At 41.2% G+C, this 12,022-nt stretch overlaps 1 protein-coding gene and 1 long non-coding RNA gene across 4 annotated transcripts in view; both read left to right on the forward strand.

The window, feature by feature from the left end:
- Positions 1-12,022, forward strand: part of LOC132535839 (uncharacterized) — a 611,211-nt gene that overhangs the window by 230,188 nt on the left and 369,001 nt on the right. The gene's annotated exons all lie outside the window — the stretch shown is intronic.
- The window catches only part of MFHAS1 (multifunctional ROCO family signaling regulator 1), a 92,576-nt gene that overhangs the window by 69,816 nt on the left and 10,738 nt on the right, over positions 1-12,022 (forward strand). For 2 of the 3 annotated variants that reach the window (XR_009547561.1, XM_007519956.3), the window contains exon 2: positions 8,655-8,781. Coding sequence is in view for 2 of the 3 variants with exons in the window: in XM_007519956.3 (XP_007520018.1) it covers positions 8,655-8,781 (127 nt within the window). In the remaining variant the exon portion in view is untranslated. Of the gene's footprint in view, positions 1-8,654; positions 9,061-12,022 lie in introns of those variants that run through there. The other variant, XM_060183197.1, reaches the window with a different exon arrangement.

A 12,022-nucleotide genomic window follows, 5' to 3' on the forward strand; every position in this document is an offset into this window, starting at 1 on the left:
ATCACCATATTTGTCTAACGGTTGAGTCTAACTTGGCCAGAACAAAATTGTCACTATCTCTTCTTCCTACTAACCACCCTTTCTCTTAGTTGTACTGCCAACTAATCAAACCCCTAATTTGCAGTTATCCTGGGTTCTTCTCCATCTGTTACCCCTATTTCCAGTTCATTGGCAACACCTGTTAACAGTCTACAACACACACTCCCTTGTCTGTATGCAACCGTGCCTGTCCATTTTAAGTCTCCACCCTCCCACCTGGGCTCCTGTGTGAGCCTAATTGTAGATCAGCCTCCCTGCTTGCATTTAAAACCTTTTCGTCACTCTTTACCACTGAGTGTGAACACTAGACATTTTCCTGGCCTTCAAAGTGTTCTCCATCTGGCTCTCATTGCGTTGGCCAATCTCCCCTCCCCAGATGCTGGCTACACGCTCCTCTCCCCTTGGCACACAAGAATATTCCCCCATTCACAACTTTGCATTAGTGACTCCTCTGCCTGGAATGTTCTTCCTTTGTCTACCTTCTTGTTATTTGATTTCAGCTGAAATGCCAGCTCCTCAGGAAGGTGTCCAGGAGGACCCACCCTGTCACCCTCTATCTTAGCACCCTATTTCCATGATCTGTATTGCAACTGTCTATTGACTGCAGTTTGTGTCTTAATGGTCTTTCTAGACAGTCAGTTCCCAGAAATCAGGAATCTTTGTATTCCTTGTTACCTGCCACACTCTTGAGTCCGCAGTGGTACTTGGGTAACATTCACTGGAGGTTGCTATGTGTCTATTGAATGAAAGAGTGAACTTAATGCCAGAGCCAGATCCAAGATATAGAAGTCTCCTCCTCCACTGCTGCTGCTGCTGCTGCTAACACTACTACTACTTCATCTTTACTTTTTATTAGCTATAATTTGATTTATTATTTTTATTAGTGATGTATCATTAATGATTGACAAGATTGTGGGATAAGAGGGGTACAATTCCATACACTTCCCACCACCAGAGTTGTGTATCCCATCCCATTCTTTATCCCTCTGGGGATATGGACCAGAGATCTTTATGAGGTGCTGAAGGTGGGAGGTCTGGCTTCTGTAGTTGCTTCTCTGCTGAACCTGGGCATTGACAGGTCAATTCATACCTCCAGCCTATTTCTGTTTTTCCCTAGTGGCACAGGGCTCTGGAGAAATGAGGTTCCAGGATACATTGGTGAGGTCGTCTGCCTAGGGAAGTTAGGTTGGCATTATGTTAGCATCTGCAGCTTGGTGGCTGTTTTCATTAAGATATAAAGCAGAAAAAATTGTTAATAATCAGTAACCTAAAGGTGAGAATAGAGCAGATGAGAATTGGGGTCTTCATTTTGAAAGAAGCTACGGAGTCTATTTTAGGTATATTCCAAGTCATTCCATGACTTTACTAATTTTTGCCTGAGCCCAACAGCTAACATGAAGGTGGGCTAAAAGTATTGTTTGGGGAGATGGTCTCAGAGTTGGGAATAGTGCTAGGAAGCTAGATTAGGCCAAAGAGTGACTCCCAACTATGGGAAAAGTCTATAAATACCATTAATTATAAACCCCATCAATCTGACCTGGGACCCATGTCTATAGATATTTAGCACAGGAGCCCATGTATCCTTTGGATCCCTGTAAGTTTGAGCTCACATCCCATGGTCATAGCTAGGAACATTCTAGGCTGCACTCATTTCAGGACAACTGAAAGTCTTCTCTAAAATTCTATGTAGTACATACTAGGATTTTTTTTTTTTTTAATCATTGAAGTCACTCTGGGTTCCAAATTACTGATATCTTCTGTTCACTTATAGGTAATAGCAAAATTTCCAAAAATAATTCTAAGATAACATTACTTTTGAGTTCATTTTCATTTGACATTTACTTTTATGTTACCTTTAAGTTAAATATGATAGAAAATATCTCCAAATGATATTTTATGACCTAAATCCCTAGGTTTTTTTAAGTTCTACATGCCCATCGACCAGCACAAAATATTTTAAGAGAATTTGTAGCTTTGGAAGGGCATATTTGTATAGGATTGTAGCATTTTTATTTCTCTGAAAAGGATGACTTAGCCCCAACTGGGGACAGCCCTGTATTTGGAGAAAGAAGGCCCAGGCCTATTCTTGCTTTTGACAAATCTTGCTGCTTTTCTTCCTGCACGTCATTTTCCCTTCTAAAAATAGTAACAGTTAAAATCAAAAGGCTGAGACCAAATTCACTTCATAAAATGGAATTTAAAAAAAATGCAAACTACAAAAGAATAACCAGCTCTATTTATTTCTTCTGAACAGTGGCCAAGCAAGAGCCTCCCAGTGAGGGTCCTGCAGGAAGCACCCCATTGGGTGTGATAAGGTACTAGAACCCCCAAATGCAAAAATGCAGCAGAATCAACAGATGGTTGGCTATGCTGGAATGAAGAAGGACTAAGCGATTTTTTTTCCTGCCACTTTCTCAGGCACTTCATTGTGCACACTTAAGTGTATTTTAATGTTCACTGTTTACTTCTTTTTAAAATTTTTTATTTATTTATTTTTTCCTTTGTGTTGCCTTTTTTATTGTAGTTATTTTTATTGACATCGTTGTTGTTAGGACAGAGAGAAATGGAGAGAGGAGGGGAAGACAGAGAGGGGGAAAGAAAGATAGACACACCTGCAGACCTGCTTCACTGCTTGTGGAGGGACTTCCCTGCAGGTAGGGAGCCTGAGCTCAAACAGGGATCCTTATGCCAGTCCTTATGCTTCCTGTCAAGTGCACTTAGCCAGCTGCACTACCGCCCGACTCTCCACTGTTTACTTCTGTGCATGTGTATTCCGGGCTTTGTTCTGCTTTAAGATCTCATTTTCTGTATAAAGTGCTGATGGAGTGCTCCAAACCTAGCATCTCTGATCACTTGCAAAGTGGGAACCTGCCTGCTTATTGATTTCAGGGGCTAGTACCTTCCCTGAGGAGACCTGGGAAATAGGCTTTTAGTGGGTCTCCTTGCAACCACATTCAAAGTTAAAAGTTGCATTACATTAAAAGACAGAAGTGGGAGCCAGATGGACACAAGAGCACAGGACAGGCCTCTGATGTGGAGGGTCAGGTGTGTAAGCAGAGTTGTAAGCCTGTGGGCTTGGTGTCTCTATAGCTATATGAGATTCTGGAAGAGTAGCAGAAAGACAGAAAACAGACTAAGCTGATTTTCTGAATTGGGAAAGGTCTCCAAGAGTGGAGAACATTGACTTACAAGACCCAGTAACATTAATTACCAAGAGTAGAGGATAGTTTTTGTGCTCTGCCATCATGCCTTAGTATAAATCAGAATGAACACCAAACACAGATTAACTCCTGAAGAAAAAAGTGGTGATTGTAGCAGGAACAAACATTTGAGCAATTATGTGTTTATATAGTGAAGTGGGTGCAACTGTCATCCTCATTATATCGAAGAGAAAGGAGAGGGTCAGAGTTGTTAATTCACAGCAGTCACACAGATGGAGTGGTAGCATTGAAATTTGAACCCAAGACTATGTGACTCCTCGCTTAACCACCATACTATACTGTCCTGTGGCAGTATTATAATTGATGACTAAATTAGATAGTATATCAAAAGGGCTAAGTGAATCTGACATCTGGAAACTCATGACATTGTGATAAGATTTTATAAAAATTTACTTTTCCATATACTTAAGAACTACATGAATTTCTGAACAGTACCCAGAAACTCTATGGTAAGGCATAGGATCAGACCATAAACTATCAGCATGCAGCCAACACCTTGCCAGAAACTCTAAATCTTCAAATGAAAAAACAATTTTGGTAAATCACACAGTTGCCATCACAAACAAAAGATAGGTAAAAATAAATTCTAGAGTTAGTAGTCATTATGAAAAAGCAGTCATGTTTAGAGAAAATACATTAGCAAGAAAGTAAGAAGAAACATACATTTGACCCAGAGTATTTCCATTTTTAGGGACTCAGTATTGAGGAAACAAGCCTCTGTTTCTAAGAAAAATTAATCCCTGCACATAACAACATGACTTACAAAACAGTGAAAACTTGGTCATCGCTCGTCCATCCACAGCAGGAAAATAGTCAAATACTGATGACTAGTAAGATATGCTTCTCTGTAGTTAAAAATTACATGCAGTATTTCTATGTAGAAGTATAAACTTGAATTCCCATTTTCACTAGAATCAAACTGGAAAAGAACACAAAGAAACTTAGTATGAAACAGCCACTCAAGAATAAAAGACCTGTAACTATTTATTTTTTTATGTTTGATTTGATTTAAGGTGTGCTCAGACTGTAGGGGAAGTTCGGCTTTCAGTGCTCATGTTTTCTCCTCTGTTGGAGATTTTTCTAGTCATGTGCAGTTTATAATCCGCTCAGTCTTTCTGGACATGCAGAAAATTGGCCTGATGAATGGGCACTGTATTTACTAGACTGCCTTTGGTCAACACGGTCTCCTTGTGCCCATTAAAGTTATGAAAAACTGCTCTTAATTGAAATTTTCAAGTTTCCTGGCACTGAAATACTAGCAAACACTTATCAACTGTTGTCTCCCCTGTGGAGGAACAGAATACCAAGCTTTATTAATACTTTCAAAAATCAGCCCAAGGTAAGTAAAATGAGCTCATCTTATCAGAATTTCCAAATAGGGGACATGTTATGCAAGCTATTGAAATTTTATCACAGGAACAACTCAAACCACAATATTTAAAGGCCTAAAATATTTTTTTCAGTGCAAACAAACATTCTTCTTAATCTAGGAGAGCTACCTAAATATCATGAATACTCCTCCAGATAGCAAAAGTAGATCTAGAAAATTTACAGTGAAAAAAATAAACAACTATCTGTGTTTAATTAAAAAAAAAAAAGAATTCTATAGATATGTTCAGGGTCTCTCTTAGCTCTCATATTCTAAAATTCTCACCTCACCCCCTAAGCTCACTACTGTCTTTTAGACTCTTTATTATTTCTTTTTTTTCTTTTTCTTTTTTTTTTTAGATATAGAGAGTGAGAGAGACCGCAGCATCAAAGCTTCCTTCAATGTGTTGGGGGCAAGGTCTTGAACCTGGGTCGCACACTTGGCTTCTAATTAGATGTCTAGTGGATTTGTTTGTGTTATAGAAATGTGTGATGCTTAGCTCCTATTTCAGAATACAATACATGTTCTGAACCATTATTTATAATGAGGCAGTTCTTTTGATAGGAGAACCATTTTTCTAATTTTATTTAAAATAGATTTCTTTGATTATACATTTATTAATGAAAGAGAGAACCAGAACATTGCTGTGGCACATGTGATGCTGGGGATCAAGCTCAGAACTGCAGACTTGAGAGTCCCAACACCTTATTTGGGTCATTTTTTTTCTTCTTTTTATAATCTAGCAACTAGGTGTGTTCCTAACAGTGCTAGTGCCAAGCCGTAGGTTGTTGGAGCTTATGGATGAACCAGAGGCTTTACATTGTTCTGGTCATTGCTCAGTATTCTGTAGCATCCAGTGACTTTCATATACCTGAGACTTCTTGGTCCTTCCAACTTTTGTGCTCTTTCTGGTTGCCTGATGATGTATAATAACTGGGGCTCTCAGGAGGGGGAAAACAGCTGGCTTAATGGAAACTGATAGGTGCTGCTTTATTGTCCACTACAGATTGTTTCAGATTCTCTAGATAACTGGTCTTCTTGGCACTAAAACGTAAAACAGGAAAACCCAGCAAGGAAGCCTGCAGCCAGGCCAGACTGGCACTAGGGCTGGTGCCTGGGCCAGGGACTTGACATCAGTAGTTGTTGTCATAGGCACCCAGGCAACTGCACCTAGACAAAACCCAGGCTTGTGTGAAATCCCAAACAGAAGAGAATTCTCAGAGGAAACCTGAGGAGTATAGTCTGTATTCAAGCTTAGTGAGTAATCTCAGGACAAACAGTATAAATGGAAGGGGAAATTAGGTGAGGAGCCAGGGGAGAGTGTTCATAGATTATGTTTCACAGGTGTCCACAGACTAGAGTGTTCAGAGCATTCTCTTGTTGGCAGTTCTTACCCCTGATATGTGCAAGTTGGCTTTAAAATGCTTATCTCACTGCCCCACTAGGGGAAGAGAGAGACAGGCTGGGAGTATGGATCTACCTGTCAACACCCATGTTCAGAGGGGAAGCAATTACAGAAGCCAGACCTTCCACCTTTTGCACCCCATAATTGTCGTGCTGTGCTGCAGAGGAGAGAGAGCGGAGATCTGGAGTGGAGAGGGAACACAGTTCTTTATTCTCGGGGACACCTCAGAGTTGGGTGAGAGCGCAGTGGTTCGGGCCACGTGGAGGTAGCAAAAATGGCCGCCTCATGCAGCAACCTTCCCTGCGTCTAATCACCGAAGTGAAAAGCGGGCAAGAGAGAGGGGGCGGAAGAAGAAGGGCTTTATAGGGCAAAAACCAGGAGTGACGAGCCGGGACAGGATTGGTTGGGAAGGGCACTTCGAGAATATTGTATTAACTCTCACGGGAACTGGCACTAGCCTGAGGGGACAACATGGCAGAACAGGCGCTCGGAGAATGTCCCAACTCTCACGGGAACTGGCACTAGCCTTAGGGGACATCTGCACAGCACATAATGACCTTGGGTCCATGCTCCCAGAGGGATAAAGAATAAGAAAGCTATCAGGGGAGGGGATGGGATATGGATATCTTGTGGTGGGAATTGTGTGGAGTTGTACCCCTCTTATCCTTGGTTTTGTCAGTGTTTCCTTTTTATAAGTAAATAAAAAATAAACGGATCACAGGGCTGGAGAGATAACTCACCTGGTTGAGTTCATGACTAATATGAGCATAAATGTCTTTAGTCAAAGCACAAATGCACCAGTTTTTAGTTCATTGGTTTAAAACAGTGTTTCTAGACTGCTCCCCTAGGGGAGATGAGCTCCCCTAGGGGAGCAGTCTAGGAAAGCAGCAGCACCAGCTTTAGGGAAGTATTTCCCTAAATATACTAAATATAATATATGAGGGACGAGAAGAGCAGGTGCGCTCAGGATGGGTTCCCAAGGTCACATCTCAAGTCTGCTCCTTGCCAGCTCTTGACTCCCAGCCAGCCACCCACATCGCCTCCCCCAAGAATAACTTCTTCATTTGTAAAATAGAAATGCATTTTATAGGAACATTATAAAGACAGAGAGAGTTATATAGTGTTTTTTGTTTGTTTTGTTTTGTTTTTTTAGATTGATTTATTTTCAAGAAAGGTCAGCATACTGCTCAGCCCTGGTATATTGTAGTGCCTGGAATTGAACCTGGGACCTCCTGGGTCTCATACGTGCAAGGCTAAACACACCACCACTATGCTACATACTTATTTAGTTCTTTGTTCAGTGGGCATAGTCTCGAGCACAGTGAATTCTGGTGAAGGTGAGGCACTTAGAAATAAAGTCTTTTGTAACAGTGTTTTTCTTTTTTTCTTTTTCTTTTTTTTTAACCTCCAGGGTTATTGCTGGGGCTCAGTGCCTGCACTATGAATCCACTGCTCCTAGAGGCCCATTTGTTTCCATTTTGTTACTGTTACTGTTGTTGTTGGATATCACAGAGAGAAATTAAGAGGGGAAGGGAAGACAGAGAGGGGTAGAGAAAGATAGACACCTGCAAACCTCCTTCACTGCTTGTGGTGCCATATGCTCCTTCTGTTTTCTTTTTCTTTTTCTTTCGGTATATTCTGGGTCAAGTCAGTAATATGTGTGAGGGTTACCATAGAGCTGACTTAAATCCCAGTAGCATCTTTCCTCCATTGGTGTATGCTTTTGTTTACTCCATTTGGCTAATTTACTCTCTAGGTTTAAGTCAGGGAAACTAGGCCGTCCTGTATACCAGATTCAGCTAGAGTCATTCATTGACCACCCTCTGAGTGAGAATATAGAACTGGTCATGAGAAAGGCATGGTCCCCTCAGGGGAGCAGGGGTAGATAAGAAATGGCAGTCATCATGGCTCTGAGGGATTTGATGATCTAGTTGAAGAGAGATCATATCTGGGACATAGAAAGTACAAAGATTTCCTTTAGGTATTGTGGTATTCCATTAAGTTAATTATCTGTTTTACTAGACCCCATTGCTCATAAGATAATATGCTAGTCCATTCATATCAGCAGACATACCCACCCAGGAAATCTTGCCAGTAGGCAGCTGGACTGTTTACCTTGATAACACCTTTAGTCAACTACATTTCCAGGTTATTTATGCAGGGCTTTGTTGAAAGACTGCTACAGTCTGCCCGAATCCCATCTGCCCTGAATCCTAATTACGACTACCTCCTGGCAGCCCTTGTTGCTTCTCTGGTCTCTAGGGATCTTGGCTTAATTTGCCTGATATCTCAATAAAGATCTCGGAGCCAGTCTGTGAAAAGGAAGGTAAGGAGACTAGTGGCAGATGCTATCCTGGTAGGGAATGATGGCCTCCCTGCCCCAAATCTGAGAATATTCTCCAAGGCAATGCAGTTGAGCATTCAGGGGCTGTGATGGGAGCCCAGCCAACTCAGCAATCCAGGTTGTGTGTATGTTCTCTGATTCCAATGCTTGTAGCCTTTTTGTCTTTCCCACACCCTACCCTTCACCCTACTTGCCCATGCCCACATGATGCTTTTCTCTGTAGGGTGGTCCTGTATTGAAGGCATATCTCATTAATGCTCTTTCTCTCTTCTGCAGGGGAGTTGCTGAGTCAGCCCAGACCAGAGGGAGTGGCAGAGATCATTTGCCCCAAGAACGGCAGTGAGCGAGTGAACGTTGCCTTGGTTTACCCACCTACGCCAACTGTGATCAGCCCCTGTTCGAAGTGAGTTCTGAATGCAGTGCTGACCCCTGTCACTCATTCCTGATCCTGGTGATAACAGAAGGCTAAATTACATCTCAACAGACTTTGGAATGTCCCTCCTTCCCCCCCAACCCCCAGACCTGGTTATCAGGATGGCATCTGTACTGTGTCTTATGCAGCAAACTGTGACATTTCTTTTTTCTTGTTTGTGATTTTGTTTTTCTTTTGGTGGAGAAAGATCATTTGGAATAACTTTTTATTGATATCATAAACATGCCTTATGGTTTGCCCATATAAAGTGTATGATTCATTCATTTTAATATATTTACAGGTTTATGCAACAAGAAAGAGCATTAGTTTGGATGGATAGTCTCTGTAGAATTAATGGGTCCTTAAACTTTATGAAATAGTTAAGGTCCTTTAAGTAAGAAGAAACTGCAGAAAAATCTACAATAGATTATTATGGTTTCAGGGCTCTGATGCTTGGTGAGTCCCTTATTACTAGGTACTATGTGGTCTGTTCCCACCTTATCCCTAATAAAGCAGAGAAGCTGACTTAAATGTGAAGTTAGTTGAGTATTACATATTAAACTCATCCTGTTTTTTGTTTGTTTAGTCGATTGGTTAGTTAGTTTTGGTTTTTCTCATTTAGGATAGAATCAAACAGACCACTTTCATTTTTTTAAAAAAAAATCTCTTTATTGGGGGATTAACGGTTTTACAGTTGACAGTAAAATATAACAGTTTGTACATGCATAACATTTCCCAGTTTTCCACATAACAATACAACCCCCACTACATCGTCTGTCATCATGTTTCAGGACCTGAACTGTCCCTCTCACTCCCCCTCCTCCACCCCAGAGTCTTTTACTTTGGTGCAATACACCAACTCCAGTCCAGGTTCTGCTTAGTATTTTCCCTTCTGATCTGTTTTTCAACTTCTGTCTATGAGTGAGATCATCCCATATTCATTTTTCTTTTTCTGATTTAACTCACTTAAGATGATGAACAGACCACTTTTAAACGGCGGGTGTATACCTTTTAACCCCACATCCTGAAAACTGGCAGCTAGGGTTCATCTCAGAGCAGATCTTACTAATGTTATAGCAGCAATGTAACTTGTAAGGCAGAAGATTCATACAGGAATCTCTCTCTTCCCCCCCACCCCCTTGGCCATAGAAGATTCTTTTTTCACATGGGCATTTGTGGGGGGGAGGCTGGATATTTTGCATTTGGGGAGTGTGAGCTGCATCTCCTCCAGAGCAGTATGATCTTAGGCTGCATTCCTGAGAGGCTATGCAGTCAGAGCTCCCCGCCCCCATAGCCCAGGGCAGCCTCAGCTCTCCTGGCCTTGGTTCCATCTCTGCAGAGCAGGGTCCAAGACAGGCCTCTTGCTCATTAGCAGTCACAGTGGAAGAATACCACCCCTCTTCTTCAAACCCAGGGACTCATTAGACAGAATATCTCCATGTAATCCATCTTTGCTGGAAAATATTACTGAACACCCAAGGGAAACCCTTTTCTAATGCTGTTATGTTCAGAATGCTATTTTAGCCAACATCACATAGTATAATTCATCACTAATATGGCCCTCAGACATTGTGAAATCCTGAAGTGCTTCTTAAATACTAAAGTAGACTTACATGGGTACATCCTGCTAACCAGAACATCCCCTATGCTAAATTTATCAAATGACAGGTATTTGACTATTCTTTGAATTGGGATATGTTAGCCTTTCAGGTGCATGTAGGGTAAAGGCAAAGAGATATTCTGTAACCACAGGATATGAAATGGAGGGGAATAAAATGTCTGTACACTATGCATTCATGTAGATTTTCCTGAGCTGGAGAGACATTAACCTATTGTGTTGCTGTAGCCACCTGGCATTAATAGACCAGGGAGAGGTAGGAGTTACAGTATCCATTTGCACAAGAAACCACAGTGGCACTTTCCCAGCTTTATCAGTGTATTCCTCTGGGCTTCTTGTTGTATTGCTACAGAAAGACATTTATATCACCCTGAAAAAAAATGCTGCCATCTCCTCTGTCTCAAACAGTTTATTATGTCTAAATGAACAAGCAGCTTTAAAGACTTGGGCAATCATAGCCTCATGGTCTCAAACGTATAGATGGCAAAAGGGATACCTTTAGTCATTAAGCTGCTTTTGACTTAGCTAGGTGAATAGCTTTATTCTGATATGGGTGGAGAAGAGAAAAAAAAATCCAACCCTCTTTTTAAAATGGATGGCACATCTGGAGCACAAGTCAAAACTACAAATGAAAGAATATACTCTAAATAGGAAAGATTCGTAAAATTTCTAGAAAGATCTTGCAAATGAACATTGTTAAAATACAGAGGTACGAGGAAAATACATCTACTGTGACCACTTATGTAAAAATACTACTACCACCTCCCTTTATCCCCTTATTTTAGGTGATAGGGCAGAGAGAAATTGAGAGGGGAGGGATAGACAGAGAGATAGGGCAGAGAGAAATTGAGAGGGGAGGGATAGACAGAGATAGAGATAGGGCAGAGAGAAATTGAGAGGGGAGGGATAGACAGAGACAGAGAGGGAGAGAGATAGACACCTGTAGACCTGCCTCACCACTGGTGAAGTGTCCCCACTGCAGGTGGGGAGCAGGGGCTGGAACCCAGGTCCTTGCTCGGGTCTTTGTGCTTAGTACTATGTGCATTTAACCAGTGCACCAACGCGCGGCCCAAAGGCAGATAGGCTTTCTAAAGCAGTATTGAAGTTTGTATAGTTTCATGCATTTACATGATTGTGCAGCCATCGTCACGGTCTAGTTTTCTGAACAGGTCTGTCATTCTGAAAAGAAGATGTGCAGGTACATTGTCTGAACACATCATCTAATTCCATGTAGTCAGTAGCATTTTTTTTTTAGTGTCATTTTCAAGAATTGTTTTACTGACTATTGTGTCGGCATGAAATAGATTTCTAAATTTGGGGCTTTTTTTTTTTTAAGATTTGCTTTTATTTATTTACCAATGAGGTGAACAAGAGCATTACTCTGTCAAATGCAGATTGTGCCAGGGATTGAACTTGGGATCTCATGTTTGCAAGTCCAACACTTTATCTACTGTAATACTTCCTGGACTGATAGATTTCTAAGTTTGAAGGAGATTCATATAAATCCATGTAGTTTGTTGTCTACTGCTGTCTACAGCAGGTGAACTGACTCACACTCCCCACTGCCAGATGGGAAGTAGGGCTGCTATGAAGTAAATAAACCTTCATAATAAT

Source organism: Erinaceus europaeus, chromosome 2 (assembly GCF_950295315.1).
Source record: "Erinaceus europaeus chromosome 2, mEriEur2.1, whole genome shotgun sequence".
Taxonomy (NCBI): Eukaryota; Metazoa; Chordata; class Mammalia; order Eulipotyphla; family Erinaceidae; genus Erinaceus; species Erinaceus europaeus.